This window comes from Lissotriton helveticus, chromosome 2_1 (genome assembly GCF_964261635.1).
Source record: "Lissotriton helveticus chromosome 2_1, aLisHel1.1, whole genome shotgun sequence".
In the NCBI taxonomy this organism is placed as follows: domain Eukaryota; kingdom Metazoa; phylum Chordata; class Amphibia; order Caudata; family Salamandridae; genus Lissotriton; species Lissotriton helveticus.
The window spans coordinates 49,793,316-49,812,873 of record NC_136059.1 but is presented as its reverse complement, the minus strand read 5'-3'; the positions used below and the strand labels follow the sequence as shown (position 1 = coordinate 49,812,873).

At 54.1% G+C, this 19,558-nt stretch overlaps 1 protein-coding gene across 2 annotated transcripts in view; it reads right to left on the bottom strand.

The window, feature by feature from the left end:
- The window catches only part of LOC144817699 (uncharacterized), a 227,770-nt gene that overhangs the window by 134,900 nt on the left and 73,312 nt on the right, over positions 1-19,558 (bottom strand). For both annotated transcript variants that reach the window (XM_078674457.1, XM_078674455.1), the window contains one exon: positions 13,234-13,474. In XM_078674457.1, coding sequence (XP_078530583.1) covers positions 13,234-13,474 — 241 coding nt within the window. The remainder of the gene's footprint in view (positions 1-13,233; positions 13,475-19,558) is intronic.

Below are 19,558 nucleotides of genomic sequence, written 5' to 3'. Positions count from 1 at the left end.
AACCGACCCTCCCATATATGGGCATGTGGGCAGCTCCAGCCTCGGCTCACAACCGGCAGTATGTGCCAAAGCCTCGGCTCACAACTGGCAGTATATGCAGCAGCATACCGGACCCTGCCATACATGGGCATGTGGGCAACTCCAGCATCAGCTCACAACCGGCAGTATGTGCAGCAGCCTACCCGACCCTCCCATATATGGGCATGTAGGCAACTCCAGCCTCGGATCACAATCAGCAGTATGGGTGCAGCAGCCTACCCGACCCTCCCCTCCCATATATGGGCATGTGGGCAACTACAGCCCCGGCTCACAACCGGCAGTATGTGCAGCAGCCTACCCTCCCCTCCCATATATGGGCATGTGGGCAACTCGAGCCTTGGCTCACAACCGGTAGTATGTGTAGCAGCCTACTCGACCCTCCCATATATGGGCAGCTCCAGCCTCGGCTCACAACCAGCAGTATGTGCAGCAGCCTACCCGACCCTCCCATATATGGGCATGTGGGAAACTCCAGCCTCAGCTCACAACCGGCTGTATGTGCGGCAGCCTAGCCGACCCTCCCATATATGGGCATGTGGGCAACTCCAGCCTCGGCTCACAACGGCAGTATGTGCAGCAGCCTACCCGACCCTCCCATATATGGGCATGTGGGCAACTCCAGCCTCGGCTCACAACCGGCAGTATGTGCAGCAGCCTACCCTACCCTCCCATATATGGGCATGTGGGCAACTCCAGCCTCGGCTCACAACCGGCAGTATGTGTGCAGCAGTCTACCTGACCCTCCCATATATGGGCATGTGGGCAGCTCGAGCCTCAGCTTACAACCGGCAGAATGTGCAGCAGCCTACCCTACCCTCCCATATAAGGGTAGTGGGCAACTCCAGCCTCGGCTCACAACTGGCAGTATGTGCAGCAGCCTACCCTCCCCTCCCATATATGGGCATGTGGGCAACTCGAGCCTTGGCTCACAACCGGCAGTATGTGTAGCAGCCTACTCGACCCTACCCTCCCATATATGGGCATGTGAGCAGCTCCAGCCTCGGCTCACAACTGGCAGTATGTGCAGCAGCCTACCCTCCCCTCCCATATATGGGCATGTGGGCAACTCGAGCCTTGGCTCACAACCGGCAGTATGTGTAGCAGCCTACTCGACCCTCCCATATATGGGCAGCTCCAGCCTCGGCTCACAACCAGCAGTATGTGCAGCAGCCTACCCGACCCTCCCATATATGGGCATGTGGGAAACTCCAGCCTCAGCTCACAACCGGCTGTATGTGCGGCAGCCTAGCCGACCCTCCCATATATGGGCATGTGGGCAACTCCAGCCTCGGCTCACAACGGCAGTATGTGCAGCAGCCTACCCGACCCTCCCATATATGGGCATGTGGGCAACTCCAGCCTCGGCTCACAACCGGCAGTATGTGCAGCAGCCTACCCTACCCTCCCATATATGGGCATGTGGGCAACTCCAGCCTCGGCTCACAACCGGCAGTATGTGTGCAGCAGTCTACCTGACCCTCCCATATATGGGCATGTGGGCAGCTCGAGCCTCAGCTTACAACCGGCAGAATGTGCAGCAGCCTACCCTACCCTCCCATATAAGGGTAGTGGGCAACTCCAGCCTCGGCTCACAACCGGCAGTATGTGTGCAGCAGTCTACCCGGCCTTCCCATATATGGGCAAGTGGGCAGCTCCAACCTCGGCTCACAACTGGCAGTATGTGTGCAGCAGCCTACCCGACCCTCCCATATATGGGCATGTGGGCAGCTCCAGCCTCAACTTACAACTGGCAGTATGTGCAGCAGCCTACCCTACCCTCCCATATATGGGTAGTGGGCAAACCCAGCTCGGCTCACAACCGGCAGTATGTGTGCAGCAGCCTCCCTGACCCTCCCATATATGGGCATGTGGGTAACTCCAGCCTCGGCTCACAACCAGCAGTATGTGTGCAGCTGCCTCCCCGACCCTCCCATATCTGGGCATGTGGGCAACCAACCTCGGCTCACAACTGGCAGTATGTGTGCAGCAGTCTATCTGACCCTCCCATATATGGGCATGTGGGCAGCTCCAACCTCAGCTCACAACCGGCAGTATGTGTGCAGCAGTCTACCCGACCTTCCCATATGTGGGCAACTCCAACCTCGGCTCACAACCGGCAGTATGTGTGCAGCAGTCTGCCCGACCTTCCCATATATGGGCATGTGGGCAGCTCCAGCCTCAGCTCACAACCGGCGGTATGTGTGCAGCAGCCTACACGACCTTCCCATATATGGGCATATGGGCAACTCCAGCCTCGGCTCACAACAGGCAGTATGTGTGCAGTAGCCTACACGACCTTACCGTATCTGGGCATGTGGGCAGCTCCAGCCTCATCTTACAACCGGCAGTATGTGCAGCAGCCTACCCTACCCTTTCATATAAGGGCAGCTCCAGCCTCGGCTCACAACCGGCAGTATGTGCAGCAGCCTACTCGACCCTCCCATATATGGGCATGTGGGCAGGTCCAGCCTCAGCTTACAACCGACAGTATATGTGCAGCAGTCTACCCGACCTCCCATATATGGGCATGTGGGCAACTCCACCCTCGGCTCACAACCGGCAGTATATGCAGCAGCCTACCCGACCCTCCCATATATGGGCATGTAGGCAACTCCAACCTCGGCTCATAACCGGCAGTATGTGTGCAGCAGTCTCCCCGACCTTCCCATATATGGCCATGTGGCAATTCCAGCCTCAGCTCACAACCGGCAGTTTGTGTGCAACCCTACCCTCCCATATATGGGCATGTGGGCAACTCCAGGATCGGCTCACAACCAGCAGTATGTGCAGCAGCCTACCGACTCTCCCATATATGGGCATATGGCAACTCCAGCCTCGGCTCACAACCGGCAGTATGTGTGCAGCCTACCCTACCCTCCCATATATGGACATGTGGGCAACTCCAGCCTCGGCTCACAACTGGCAGTATGTGCAGCAGCCTACCCGACTGTCCCATATATGGGTAATGGGCAACCCCAGCCTCGGCTCACAACCGGCAGTATGTGTGCAGTAGTCTACCTGACCTCCCATATATGGGCATGTGGGCAGCTCCAGCCTCAGCTTACAACTGGCAGTATGTGCAGCAGCCTACCCTACCCTCCCAAATATGGGTAGTGGGCAACCCCAGCCTCGGCTCACAACCGGCAGTATGTGTGCAGCAACCTACCTGACCCTCCCATATATGGGCATGCGGGCAACTCCAGCCTCGGATCACAACCAGCAGTATGTGTGCAGTAGTCTACCTGACCCTCCCATATATGGGCATGTGGGCAACTCCAGCCTCGGCTCACAACCGGCAGTATGTGTGCAGCAGTCTACCTGACCTATCATATATGGGCATGTGGGCACCTCCAGCCTCAGCTTACAACCGGCAGTATGTGCAGCAGCCTACCCTACCCTCCCATATGTGGGTAGTGGGAAACCCCAGCTTGGTTCACAACTGACAGTATGTCTGCAGCAGCCTCCCTGACCCTCCCATATATGGGCCTGTGGACAACTCCAGACTCGGCTCACAACCGGCAGTATGTGTGCAGCAGCCTCCCCGACCCTCCCATATATGGGCATGTGGGCAATCAGCCTCGGCTCACAACCGGCAGTATGTGTGCAGCAGTCTACCTGACCTCTCATATATGGGCATGTGGGCAGCTCCAGCCTCAGCTTACAACCGGCAGTATGTGCAGCAGCCTACCCTACCCTCCCATATATGGGTAGTGGGAAACCCCAGCTTGGTTCACAACTGACAGTATGTCTGCAGCAGCCTCCCTGACCCTCCCATATATGGGCATGTGGGCAGCTCCAGCCTCAGCTCACAACCGGCAGTATGTGTGCAGCAGTCTACCCGCCCTTCCCATATGTGGGCATGTAGGCAAATCCAACCTCGGCTCACAACCGGCGGTATGTGTGCAGCAGTCTACCCGACCTTCCCATATATGGGCATGTGGGCAACTCCAGCCTCGGCTCACAACCGGCAGTATGTGTGCAGCAGCCTACCCGACCATCCCATATATGGGCATGTGCGCAGCTCCAGCCTCAGCTTACAACCGGCAGTATGTGCAGCACCCTACCCTACCCTCCCATATATGGGTAGTGGGCAACCCCAGCCTCGGCAGCAGTATGTGTGCAGCATCGTCCCCGACTCTCCCATATATGGGCATGTGGACAACTCCAGCCTCAGCTCACAACCGGCAGTATGTGCAGCAGCCTACCCTACCCTCCCATATATGGGCATGTGGGCAACTCCAGCCTCGGCTTACAACCGGCAGTATGTGCAGCAGCCTAACCGACCCTCCCATATATGGGCATGTGGGCAGCTCCCACCTTGGCTCACAACCGGCAGTATGTGTGCAGCAGTCTACACGACCTTCCCATATATGGGCATGTGGGCAACTCCAGCCTCGGCTCACAACCGGCAGTATGTGTGCAGCAGCCTCCTCGACCCTCCCATATATGGACATGTGGGCAACTCCAGCCTCGGCTCAGAACAGGCAGTATGTGCAGCAGCCTACCTTACCCTCCCATATATGGGCATGTGGGGAACTCCAGCCTCGGCTCACAATGGGCAGTATGTGCAGCAGCCTACCCGACCCTCCCATATATGGGCATGTGGGCAGCTCCAACCTCGGCTTACAACCTGCAGTATGTGTGCAGCAGTCTACCCGACCATCCCATATATGGGCATGTGGGCAACTCCAGACTCAGCTCACAAACGGCAGTATGTGCAGCAGCCTACCCTACCCTCCCATATATGGGCATGTGGACAACTCCAGCCTCGGCTCTCAACCAGCAGTATGTGTGCAGCAGCCTCCTCGACCCTCCCATATATGGGTATGTGGGCAACTCCAACCTCGGCTCACAACCGGCAGTATGTGCAGCAGCCTACCCAACCTTCCCATATAATGGCATGTGGGCAACTCCAGCCTCGGCTCACAACCGGCAGTATGTGCAGCAGCCTACCCTACCCTCCCATATATGGGCATATGGACAACTCCAGCCTTGGCTCACAACTGGCAGTATGTGTGCAGCAGCCTCCTCGACCCTCCCATTTATGGGCATGTGGGCAACTCCAGCCTCGGCTCACAACCCGCAGTATGTGCAGCAGCCTACCCTACCCTCCCATATATGGGCATGTGGGCAACTCCAGCCTCGGCTCACAACCGCAGTATGTGCAGCAGCCTACCCGACCCTCCCATATATGGGCATGTGGGCAGCTCCAACCTCGGCTCACAACCGGCAGTATGTGTGCAGCAGCCTCCCTGACCCTCCCATATATGAGAATGTGGGCAACTCCAGCCTCGGCTCACAACCAGCAGTATGTGCAGCAGCCAACCCTACCCTCCCATATATGGGCATGTGGGCAACTCCAGCCTCAGCTCACAACCAGCAGTATGTGCAGCAGCCTACCCGACCCTCCCATATATGGGCATGTGGGCAACTCCAGCCTCGGCTCACAACCGCAGTATGTGCAACAGCCTAACCGACCCTCCCATATATGGGAATGTGGGCAACTCCAGCATCAGCTCACAACCGGCAGTATGTGCAGCAGCCTAACCCACCCCCCCATATATGTGCATATGGCAACTCCAGCCTCGGCTCACAACCGGCAGTATGTGTGCAGCAGTCTACCTGACCCTCCCATATATGGGCAAGTGGGCAGCTCCAGCCTCAGCTTACAACCGGCAGTATGTGCAGCAGCCTACCCTACCCTCCTATATATGGGTAGTGGGCAACCCCAGCCTCGGCTCTCAACCGGCAGTATGTGTGCAGCAGCCTCCCCGACCCTCTAATATATGGGCATGTGGGCAACTCCAGCCTCGGCTCACAAACGGCAGTTTGTGTGCAGCAGTCTACCCGACCCTCCCATATATGGGCATGTGGGCAACTCCAGCCTCGGCTCACAACTGGCAGTATGTGCAGCAGCCTACCCTACCCTCCCATATATTGGCATGTGGGCAACTCCAGCCTCGGCTCACAACCAGCAGTATGTGCAGCAGCCTACCCTACCCTCCCATATATGGGTAATGGGCAACCCCAGCCTCGGCTCACAACCGGCAGTATGTGCGCAGCAACCTACCTGACCCTCCCATATATGGGCATGCGGGCAACTCCAGCCTCGGCTCACAACCAGCAGTATGTGTGCAGTAGTCTACCTAACCCTCCCATATATGGGCATGTGGGCAACTCCAGCCTCGGCTCACAACTGGCAGTATGTGTGCAGCAGTCTACCTGACCTCCCATATATGGGCATATGGGCAGCTCCAGCCTCAGCTTACAACAGGCAGTAGGTGCTGCAGCCTACCCTACCCTCCCATATATGGGTAGTGGGCAACCCCAGCTTGGCTCACAACCGGCAGTATGTGTGCAGCAGCCTCCCTGACCCTCCCATAAATGGGCATGTGGACAACTCCAGCCTCGGCTCACAACCGGTAGTATGTGTGCAGCATCCTCCCCGAACCTCCCATATATGGGCATGTGGGCAACCAGCCTCGGCTCACAACTGGCAGTATGTGTGCAGCAGTATACCTGACCTGCCCATATATGGGCATGTGGGCAGCTCCAGCCTCAGCTCACAACCAGCAGTATGTGTGCAGCAGTCTACCCGCCCTTCCCATATATGGGCATGTGGGCAACTCCAACCTCGGCTCACAACCGGTGGTATGTGTGCAGCAGTCTACCCGACCTTCCCATATATGGGCATGTGGGCAACGCCAGCCTCGGCTCACAACCGGCAGTATGTGTGCAGCCGCCTACCCAACCCTCCCATATATGGGCATGTGGGCAGCTCCAGCCTCAGCTTACAACCGGCAGTATGTGCAGCAGCCTACTCTACCCTCCCATATATGGGCATGTGGACAACTCCAGCCTCGGCTCACAACCGGCAGTATGTGCAGCAGTCTACCCTACCCTCCCATATATGGGCATGTGGACAACTCCAGCCTCGGCTCTCAACCAGCAGTATGTGTGCAGCAGCCTCCTCGACCCTCCCATATATGGGCATGTGGGCAACTCCAACCTCGGCTCACAACCGGCAGTATGTGCAGCAGCCTACCCAACCTTCCCATATAATGGCATGTGGGCAACTCCAGCCTCGGCTCACAACCGGCAGTATGTGCAGCAGCCTACCCTACCCTAACATATATGGGCATATGGACAACTCCAGCCTCGGCTCACAACTGGCAGTATGTGTGCAGCAGCCTCCTCGACCCTCCCATATATGGGCATGTGGGCAACTCCAGCCTCGGCTCACAACCCGCAGTATGTGCAGCAGCCTACCCTACCCTCCCATATATGGGCATGTGGGCAACTCCAGCCTCGGCTCACAACCGCAGTATGTGCAGCAGCCTACCCGACCCTCCCATATATGGGCATGTGGGCAGCTCCAACCTCGGCTCACAACCGGCAGTATGTGTGCAGCAGCCTCCCTGACCCTCCCATATATGAGAATGTGGGCAACTCCAGACTCGGCTCACAACCAGCAGTATGTGCAGCAGCCAACCCTACCCTCCCATATATGGGCATGTGGGCAACTCCAGCCTCGGCTCACAACCAGCAGTATGTGCAGCAGCCTACCCGACCCTCCCATATATGGGCATGTGGGCAACTCCAGCCTCGGCTCACAACCGCAGTATGTGCAGCAGCCCAACCGACCCTCCCATATATGGGAATGTGGGCAACTCCAGCATCAGCTCACAACCGGCAGTATGTGCAGCAGCCTAGCCGACCCCCCCATATATGGGCATATGGCAACTCCAGCCTCGGCTCACAACCGGCAGTATGTGTGCAGCAGTCTACCTGACCCTCCCATATATGGGCAAGTGGGCAGCTCCAGCCTCAGCTTACAACCGGCAGTATGTGCAGCAGCCTACCCTACCCTCCTATATATGGGTAGTGGGCAACCCCAGCCTCGGCTCTCAACCGGCAGTATGTGTGCAGCAGCCTCCCCGACCCTCTAATATATGGGCATGTGGGCAACTCCAGCCTCGGCTCACAACCGGCAGTTTGTGTGCAGCAGTCTACCCGACCCTCCCATATATGGGCATGTGGGCAACTCCAGCCTCGGCTCACAACTGGCAGTATGTGCAGCAGCCTACCCTACCCTCCCATATATTGGCATGTGGGCAACTCCAGCCTCGGCTCACAACCAGCAGTATGTGCAGCAGCCTACCCTACCCTCCCATATATGGGTAATGGGCAACCCCAGCCTCGGCTCACAACCGGCAGTATGTGTGCAGCAACCTACCTGACCCTCCCATATATGGGCATGCGGGCAACTCCAGCCTCGGCTCACAACCAGCAGTAGTCTCCCTGACCCTCCCATATATGGGCATGTGGGCAACTCCAGCCTCGGCTCACAACCGGCAGTATGTGTGCAGCAGCCTCCCCGACCCTCCCATATATGGGCATGTGGGCAGCTCCAACCTCGGCTTACAACAGGCAGTAGGTGCTGCAGCCTACCCTACCCTCCCATATATGGGCATATGGCAACTCCAGCCTCGGCTCACAACCGGCAGTATGTGTGCAGCAGTCTACCTGACCCTCCCATATATGGGCAAGTGGGCAGCTCCAGCCTCAGTTTACAACCGGCAGTATGTTCAGCAGCCTACCCTACCCTCCTATATATGGGTAGTGGGCAACCCCAGCCTCGGCTCTCAACCGGCAGTATGTGTGCAGCAGCCTCCCTGACCCTCCCATATATGGGCATGTGGACAACTCCAGCCTCGGCTCACAACCGGTAGTATGTGTGCAGCAGCCTCCCCGAACCTCCCATATATGGGCATGTGGGCAACCAGCCTCGGCTCACTACTGGCAGTATGTGTGCAGCAGTCTACCTGACCTGCCCATATATGGGCATGTGGGCAGCTCCAGCCTCAGCTCACAAACGGCAGTATGTGTGCAGCAGTCTACCCGCCCTTCCCATATATGGGCATATGGGCAACTCCAGCATCAGCTCACAACCGGCAGTATGTGTGCAGCAGCCTCCCCGACCCTCTAATATATGGGCATGTGGGCAACTCCAGCCTCGGCTCACAACCGGCAGTTTGTGTGCAGCAGTCTACCCGACCCTCCCATATATGGGCATGTGGGCAACTCCAGCCTCGGCTCACAACTGGCAGTATGTGCAGCAGCCTACCCTACCCTCCCATATATTGGCATGTGGGCAACTCCAGCCTCGGCTCACAACCAGCAGTATGTGCAGCAGCCTACCCTACCCTCCCATATATGGGTAATGGGCAACCCCAGCCTCGGCTCACAACCGGCAGTATGTGTGCAGCAACCTACCTGACCCTCCCATATATGGGCATGCGGGCAACTCCAGCCTCGGCTCACAACCAGCAGTATGTGTGCAGTAGTCTCCCTGACCCTCCCATATATGGGCATGTGGGCAACTCCAGCCTCGGCTCACAACCGGCAGTATGTGTGCAGCAGTCTACCTGACCTCCCATATATGGGCATATGGGCAGCTCCAGCCTCAGCTTACAACAGGCAGTAGGTGCTGCAGCCTACCCTACCCTCCCATATATGGGTAGTGGGCAACCCCAGCTTGGCTCACAACCGGCAGTATGTGTGCAGCAGCCTCCCTGACCCTCCCATATATGGGCATGTGGACAACTCCAGCCTCGGCTCACAACCGGCAGTATGTGTGCAGCAGCCTCCCCGAACCTCCCATATATGGGCATGTGGGCAACCAGCCTCGGCTCACTACTGGCAGTATGTGTGCAGCAGTCTACCTGACCTGCCCATATATGGGCATGTGGGCAGCTCCAGCCTCAGCTCACAACCGGCAGTATGTGTGCAGCAGTCTACCCGCCCTTCCCATATATGGGCATGTGGGCAACTCCAACCTCAGCTCACAACCGGTGGTATGTGTGCAGCAGTCTACCCGACCTTCCCATATATGGGCATGTGGGCAACGCCAGCCTCGGCTCACAACCGACAGTATGTGTGCAGCCGCCTACCCGACCCTCCCATATATGGGCATGTGGGCAGCTCCAGCCTCAGCTTACAACCGGCAGTATGTGCAGCAGCCTACTCTACCCTCCCATATATGGGCATGTGGACAACTCCAGCCTCGGCTCACAACCGGCAGTATGTGCAGCAGTCTACCCTACCCTCCCATATATGGGCATGTGGGCAACTCCAGCCTCGGCTCACAACCGGCAGTATGTTCAGCAGCCTAACCGACCCTCCCATATATCGGCATGTGGGCAGCTCCAACCTCGGCTCACAACCGGCAGTATGTGTGCACCAGTCTACCCGACCTTCCCATATATGGGCATGTGGGCAACTCCAGCCTCGGCTCACAACCGGCAGTATGTGTGCAGCAGCCTCCTCGACCCTCCCATATATGGGCATGTGGGCAACTCCAGCCTCGGCTCACAACCGGCAGTATGTTCAGCAGCCTACCCTACCCTCCCATATATGGGCATGTAGACAACTCCAGCCTCGGCTCACAACCGGCAGTATGTGCAGCAGCCTACCCGACCCTCCCATATATGGGCATGTGGGCAGCTCCAACCTCGGCTCACAACCGGCAGTATGTGTGCAGCAGCCTACCTGACCCTCCCATATATGAGAATGTGGGCAACTCCAGCCTCGGCTCACAACCGGCAGTATGTGCAGCAGCCTACCCTACCCTCCTATATATGGGCATGTGGGCAACTCCAGCCGCTGCTCACAACCGGCAGTATGTGCAGCAGCCTTCACGACCCTCCCACATATGGGCATGTGGTCAACTCCAGCTTCGGCTCACAACCGGCAGGATGTGCAGCAGCCTATCCGACCCTCCCCTGTAAGGGCATGTGGGCAACTCCAACCTCGGCTCACAACCAGCAGTATTTAAGCAGCAGCCTACACGACCCACCCATGTAAGGGCATGTGGCCAACTCCAACCTCAGCTCACAACCAGCAGTATGTGCAGCAGCCTACCCGACCCTCCCATATATGGGCATGTGGGCAACTCCAGCCTCGGCTCACAACCGGCAGTATGTGCAGCAGCCTACCCGACCCTCCCATATATGGGCATTGGGCAACTCCAGCCTCGGCTCACATCCGGCAGGATGTGCAGCAGCCTAACCGACCCTCCCATATATGGGCATGTGGGCAACTCCAGCCTCGGCTCACAACCGGCAGTATGTGCAGCAGCCTAACCTACCCTCCCATATATGGGCATGTGGGCAACTCCAGCCTCGGCTCACAACCAGCAGTATGTGTGCAGCAGCCTCCTCGACCCTCCCATATATGGGCATGTGGGCAACTCCAACCTCGGCTCACAACCGGCAGTATGTGCAGCAGCCTACCCGACCCTCCCATGTAAGGGCATGTGGCCAACTCCAACCTCGGCTCACAACCAGCAGTATTTGTGCAGCAGCCTACTCGACCCACCCATGTAAGGGCATGTGGCCAACTCCAACCTCAGCTCACAACCAGCAGTATGTGCAGCAGCCTACCCGACCCTCCCATATATGGGCATGTGGGCAACTCCAGCCTCGGCTCACAACCGGCAGTATGTGTAGCAGCCTACCCGACCCTCCCATATATGGGCATGTGGGCAACTCCAGCCTCGGCTCACATCCGGCAGTATGTGCAGCAGCGTAACCGACCCTCCCATATATGGGTATGTGGGCAACTCCAGCCTCGGCTCACAACCGGCAGTATGTGCAGCAGCCTACCCGATCCTCCCATATATGGGCATGTGGGCAACTCCAGCCTGGGCTCACAACTGGCAGTATGTGCAGCAGCCTAACCGACCCTCTCATATATGGGCATGTGGGCAACTCTAGCCTCGGCTCACAACCAGCAGTATGTGTGCAGCAGCCTCCTCGACCGTCCCATATATGGGCATGTGGGCAACTCCAACCTCGGCTCACAACCGGCAGTATGTGCAGCAGCCTACCCAACCTTCCCATATATGGGCATGTGGGCAACTCCAGCCTCGGCTCACAACCGGCAGTATGTGCAGCAGCCTCCTCGACCCTCCCATATATGGGCATGTGGGCAACTCCTACCTCGGCTCACAACCAGCAGTATGTGTGCAGCAGCCTCCTCGACCCTCCCATATATGGGCATGTGGGCAACTCCAGCCTCGGCTCACAACCGGCAGTATGTGCAGCAGCCTAACCAACCCTCCCATATATGGGCATGTGGGCAGCTCCAGCCTCGGCTCACAACCGGCAGTATGTGCAGCAGTCTCCCCGACCCTCCCATATATGGGCATGTGGGCAGCTCCAACCTCGGCTCACAACCGGCAGTAGGTGCAGCAGCCTACCCGACCCTCCCATATATGGGCATGTGGGCAACTCCAGCCTTGGCTCACAACCGCAGTATGTGCAGCAGCCTAACCGACCCTCCCATATATGGGAATGTGGGTAACTCCAGCATCAGCTCACAACCGGCAGTATGTGCAGCAGCCTAACCGACCCCCCCATAAATGGGCATGTGGGCAACTGCATCCTCGGCTCACAACCGGTAGTATGTGCAGCAGCCTAACCGACCCTCCCATATATGGGCATGTGGGTACCTCCAGCCTCGGCTGACAACCGACAGTATGTGCAGCAGCCTACCCAACCCTCCCATATATGGGCATGTGGGCAACTCCAGCCTCGGCTCACAACCGGCAGTATGTGCAGCCGCCTACCCTACTCTCCCATAAATGGGCATGTGGACAACTCCAGCCTCGGCTCACAACTGGCAGTATGTGTGCAGCAGCCTCCCCTACCCTGCCATATATGGGCATGTGGCCAACTCCAACCTCGGCTCACAACCGGCAGTATGTGCAGCAGCCTAACCGACCCTCCCATATATGGGCATGTGGGCAACTCCAGCCTCGGCTCACAACCGGCAGTATGTGCAGCAGGCTCACCGACCCTCCCTTATATGGGCATGTGGGCAACTCCAGCCTCGGCTCACAACCGGCAGTATGTGCAGCAGCCTAACCGACCCTCCCATATATGGGCATGTGGGCAACTCCAGCCTCGGCTCACAACCGGCAGAATGTGCAGCAGCCTACCCGACCCTCCCATATATGGGCATGTGGGCAACTCCAGCCTCGGCTCACAACCGGCAGTATGTGCAGCAGCCTCCCCGACCCTCCCATATATGGGTATGTGGACAAGTCCAACCTCGGCTCACAACCAGCAGTATGTGTGCAGCAGTCTACCCGACTCACCCAGAAACGTACATTATAATTTATAATCTTACCATAGTTGGGGCAGACGGGGGCGTCTCCTCCACGATTACAGACCAGCTGAATCTTCGACCGATCCCAATTGCACACCCGTATATAGAACGTTGGATTGTCTATTCCAGTGTATTGGCGCCATAAATCTGCATGCCATCGACAAGCTTCTTTATTCTGGCTTCCAGATTTCACATACAAGAGGCTTATTATTTCTCGCTGTTTTGTCGAAATTTTCTGACCAGGCTGGAGGACAGCATGATGCTAAAACAAAAAAAGAAAGGACACATTAAGGTGTAAAATAATCCTATCACTGAATGAAGGTTGCATGAAGCAGCACACATGTAAGTTACAAAATGGCATTTAAGCTTTGTTTATGTGCAGGAAGGAACAACTTCCTGTACATAAACAAACCTTTCCTGCCTGCACTGGTGTTAAGTTGTAAAACTTATCGCCATCGCAGGGGGAAACGCTAGGCTGCACCATATCCTTGGTAATATGGCGTTTCCGAAGTGGCGAAGAGAGGCTTTTAAGCCAAGGCAGCTAATACCTCTCTTCGCCACTTTGTTGGTAATATGCCCCATGATTTCTCAAGACTGTTCTCCAAGCTCCATCCAAGATTCCTGGGCCAAACCCTCTAAAACACCTGGATGTAATAGTAATGTATCCCCAGGCTCCCCACTCTGAACCATTCGTGCATGATCACACCATGAACATATTATGAACCCCACTATGAGTCTGTTTTATTGTACCATCTGTCCATGACTGCAGATAATACATGTAGCTCCAATCTCAGTCCATTCAAGATGTCTCAACCATTAAACTAAGAGACCTTACAAGTAAGTCAACATTGTTCATTTATTTATTTGATTATTTATTTATTGGCCATCACATGTTTAACACAAATTATAAAACAACAATATTTGTATATATGATGTACAATGGCGAATATAGCACACTGATGCCGATGAGAAAACTCTCAAAGAACAACCTGCCACTGCCTTACTACTGATATGTTACAAAAGGACAAAATCAAAGAGAAAACACTAACTAAAGCTAGGAAACCAGAACATTTAAAGAATGTATCATGTCGACTAAACTAAAAATGTAAACAGCAAAAATTAGCTGCGAATAAAATGACTGAATTAATAAGACACTTGGATTTTTTTTATAACCAACTTTATTGATTTTACTAACAATAGTACAACCACACATTAGTTGACGGGCTACACCACAGTTTCATACATTGGATGGGACAGGCAAGAAGCATCAATACAAACTGATTTGAAGTACATGTGGAGTGACAATAGGAGGATATAATTGTCACTATGGGCCATATGTAATCAAGCAAAATTGCATTTGCAAACGCCGAAATTCGCAGAATTTTGGCGTTTGCGAATGCAATTTTGCCAAATGGTATGTATTAAGGCAAAATAAGGAATCGCAAAATTTGCGATTGCATTTAAGGAATCGCAAATTTTGCGATTCCTTAAATGCAATGTAAGAAGCACCAAAAAAGTGCAATTTGGCCTCAAGGAATCGCAGATTACCACCAACTTCAAGTTGGTGGTAATTTGCGATTTCTTTGAAAAATGCACTTTTTTGAATCTTTTAAAGTGCAATGTGAAGCAGATACATGCCCTTAGGGCATGTATGTGCGCCACATGTGCACCCATGCTTATTTCAGGGGTGCATCAGGGTGTCCTTTTGACACCCCTGCACCCTTGAAATTATTCTCAATTTGCGATTCTCAAATTGCGAATCGCAAATCGAGAATAACTTCCCATTCATTCCTATGGGCCTCCTGGCCCATAGAAATGAATGTGAAAGTATTCCTTAATTGTGATTCGCACTTTGCTAATCGCAATTAAGGAATATGTAGGATTCGCAAAATTTATTGCAAATCCTACATACATAGCATTTTGCGATTCTCAAATAGCGATTCGCAAAAAATCGCTATTTGAGAATCGCAAAATGACTTCTTGATACAAATGGCCCTATGTCACTTGAGTCACTCCAATTGGCTTAGCTATTTACCCCATGCTCATTTGTGTATCTTTGGGTAGCCTCTCGCTTCATACACAGGCTTCTCCTGCATCTCACACCAATCCAGTCCCTTGCGCCTTTGTGCCATTGTGGGAGGTGTAGGGTTTTTCCATTTGGCTGCTATATCTCATTTTGCCACCATAGTGGTTGTGCCTAAGAATGCTTTGTCCGCCTGGAAACCCCCAGACCCTTCCAAAACCCCCAGGAGGAGGACCAGCGGAGTATATGGGACCTCTCACCCAAGCACATCGCTGAGTTCTGTGGCTATGTCAGACCAATATTTATGCATTGCTGGACCTGACCACACCATATGGTAGAAGTCGGCAGGGGTCTCTGCACAGCGGGGTCAATCGGGGCTTAAGAGGAGATTGGCATGGTGTAGTCTGGCTGGAGTGAGGTAAGCACAATACAGGTAGTAAGTTTGAATTAATCTCAGTCTGGCCAATCGTCATCCTCCAAGGGACCTAACCATCGCTCCCGGCATGTCCTGAGGCTATATAGGGTGTTAAGTGAATTAATGATGAGAGTTTGGTAAATCTGGGATACGTCTCCTTCCCCCAGTTAACCTATCAGGAATTTGGCTTCCAGCAGGCTAAACTCCGCAACAGAAGTCTCATTGAGGACATAAGTGGAGGTTGTGTGTCTAAGTAGCAAGTATGTGTAAAACAGTGTGGAGTTGATGGTATAGGTGTCTTGCAGCTCTACAAAGGTGCATATGTGGATCCCAGACCAGATATCACCCAGTTGTGTTATGCCAATGAGTTCCCATCTCCCAAAGCCCTCCAGTGTGCCCACCTCCCTCAGCCAAGTGGCTTGCCACAAGGGGGTGTGGAGTGTGAGTTTAGCATCCCGATGTGTGTGACGAAGTGTGAACCTCCACGCAAGAAAAACCACACGGGTCACTACTGGGAGGGAGTCAGGGATCGGGGAGCCGTAACGCATCACCATGATCCGGGGGACTCCAAGAATGTGAGCTCTAGCTGGTAGGTCGTATCTGTCCATTCCCCAGAGAACCAATCATTGATTACCAAGTGTTCAGCTGCCAGGTAATAATAGTAAATATTGGTGATACGTAGGTCTCAATCATAGAGAGCACGTTGACAGTGGATAAGGGCCAGACGGGGTCCAGACCAGCCCCAAAGGACCGCTGTGGCAAGCCTATCTAAGGTCTGGAACAGTGGTGTGGCAGGTGGAGCGGGAGGTTCTGGAAAACATAAAGAAATAGAGGAAGGATTATCATTTTATATAATACATGTCATTATATAAAATACCCATTGGGTTCAGTCGTACGGATTTCCATTTGCAGAGATCTTCTTTGCCTCACTTAGTCAGCAGATTAACGTTAAGGGAGCTGTGGAGTTCCAGGTGGAGTACCATCCAAATTCCAAGATAGCAGAAACTGACGGCTGAACTAGGATGGTGGCTTGCCAATCTACACAGTCATGGGAGTCATTTAATGATATGAAGATGGACTTGGCCGGGTTGACCCATAGCCCTGAAGCCTCACCAAAGAGCTGGAGCACTCTTAGGCACCGAGGACCCATAGTTGCGGGTCAGTTAAAAAGAGCAGGACGTCATCTGCATAAAGTGCAATGCTGTTCTCATGGGGATCCTTTCGTTGCCAGCCTCGCACCCAGCCATCGCACCTAAAGAGGCAAGCCAATGATTCGGTCGCCAGTGTGAAGAGGAGAGGAGACAGTGGACAAGCCTGACAATAGATCACCGTTTACCTGGACTTCAGCTGCTGGATTGGGGTAAAGCATGAAGACAAGTCTGCAGAAACGCGGCCTGATACCTGCTCTTGATAGCACCTTGTCCAAGTATCTCCAATCCACAGTGTCGAAGCCCTATTAAAGTCTCTGAGTAGTAAGGCCAGACCAGGGAACAGGAGGTGGCGGTGAGCTGATGCGACATGAAGACGTCGAAGACAGTGCTGCGTGCTTCTGCAGGGAATGAAGCCGCATTGGTCAGGGTGAATAAGTGTTTTAAGTACTGGTCTAAGGCAGGTAGCCAGTACCATGACATTCATCTTTACTTCGGTATTGATGAATGAGATCAAGCGAAAATCTGAAGGTGTCTTTATTCTCTGTCTCCTCATGGAAGACGTGAATCTGGGGTGACAGGATATCTCTAAATATCAAGTAATACTCTGCAGGGAACCCGCAAGGGCCTAGAGTCTTCCCTGAGGCCATAGCTGCTCCTACGTCCTCGACTGATAATGGCTGATCGAGCAGCTGACTCTTTGTTTGGAAGAGTTGTGGGAGAGTTATTTCCTCCAGAAAGTAGGAGTATAGCTTAGGTTCCACTGTTGGGACAGCTGGTAAGAGACATTGATATTGTTCAGTGAAAGTCTGAGCGATACCTCTAAAGATGCGTTGAGTGTGACCCTGGGCAATGATTATCTCCGGCATCATCCGCTCTGCTAGAGGACAAGAGGCGAGCCAGTACAGTAGTTTGTCATTCCTATTTCCCCATTCTTAAACTCTGGCTGTTCTCCACACTTGCTTTGCAGTTTAGAGGGAAATGTGACAGATTTCCACCCGTATGAGTTTAAGTTGTTAGGGTGCGCCGTCTCGGTTGCTCATAATTTTTGTCCTCTCTAGGCGAATGGCCTGGTCCTGCAGGCGGGTAAGTTGTTGTTTTTAGACCCAGTTGTTCCTTTTGAGGTATCTCTTGGCATACCCCCTAGTAGAGGCCTTACTAGGAGCCCACAGTGTACCAGAGGACTTGACTGTGCCATTGTTGAGCTGGAAGTAGGTCTTGATTTCCTCATGTAGTGCCCGCTTGTAGGCCTTATCTTGAAGAAACCATGCATTGAGTCGCCATATGGGATGCGGACTGCCTGTGGGAGTCAGATATGCCATTGGAGAAGATTTGAGTATGTGTGACAGTGCGGCAACCTGGGGCAGGCATAAATATGAGATATATACGGGAATGACTGATGTCTGGTGGAGGAGTGGATGTATTGATGCTGCTGAGGGTTTTATGTCTATATACATCACATTAACCAAACATAGAAGCCCAATCTGAGAGACATTTTGTGCCCTTGGGGTGACAGGCAAAGGGGACCCCGCTGGAATCCTTGTCAAGAGCCAGTACCGCATTGAAGTTGCCTCCAATCACTGTCAGACTCTCAGGAAGAGTTCTCAGTAGTTTGGAAATGCCTCAGAGGAAGGTCTCTACAGCCCCCAAGGACACGCAGGCAGAAATAAGAACAATTATACATCCTCCCATAGTCCCCATCAGGGCTACGTAGCGTCATTGGGGGTCTCTTATTTCCTTTGTGATTGCTACTGGAAAGGAGCAAAGGAGAAGGATAGCCATTCCTCAAGACCCATCTGTAAACCCTGCGTGGAAAACTCTGTTGTACCCCTGACGTGTCAAAAATGGGCAGTGGTTCCTCGGCAGGTATGTCTCTTACAACAGCAGTGCTTCGAGGAGAAATAGGTGGGCGCATTTTAAAACTGTAGTGCGCTTCACTCAGTCCAAGAACCCATTGACATTCCAGGAGAGCACCTGGGATGGTTCTAGGTCAGGGTATGCTGAGGCCATCGTTTCGGGCAGTAAGTAGAGGGAACGCGCTTATACGGGATGCATGCTGGTGGCACCGTGTCATGCAAGATGGGCTGCAGTGTATCTCCTGTCTGGAGTAGGTTGCAGAGGGACGGGTCTTTTCTGAGGGATGTACCGTGTGATATAAACAAAAGATAAACAGCACATTCCCCATCTTCGCCCAAACAACCCCCCTCCCATACCTTACACTCAGAAGCATCTGTCATCCCATGAGGGAAGTCTTAAACCAACACAGTTTGAACTCTCAATCAATCAATCAGGGATTTGCAAAGCATGCTACTCACCCGTGAGGGTCTCAAGGCGCTGAGGAGGGGGCGGGGGTAATGCAGATCTGTTTCAGCCAAAGAGCCAGGTCTTGAGGGTATTCTTGAAGGTGTTCAGGGAGGGGGCACGTCTGATGTCTATCTGTAGCTCGTTCCAGGTTCTGGCTGCGATGTGGGAGAACGATCTTCCACCTGCTCTGGCTCTGTGGATGTGCGGGGTTTCAGCTAGTGCAAGGTTGGCAGATCGGAGGTTTCTTTTGGGCACGTGGAAGTTTATTCTGTTGCTAAGGTATTTGGGTCCGCTATTGTGTAGGCATTTGTAGGCGTGGGTGAGGATTTTGAAAGTGGCTCTTCTCTCCACGGGGAGCCAGTGGGGTCTCTGCAGAAGTTGGCTGATGTGTTGTGATGTGGGATGCTGAGGACGAGTCTGGCCGTGGTGTTCTGTATCGTCTGCAGTTTGCGGAGC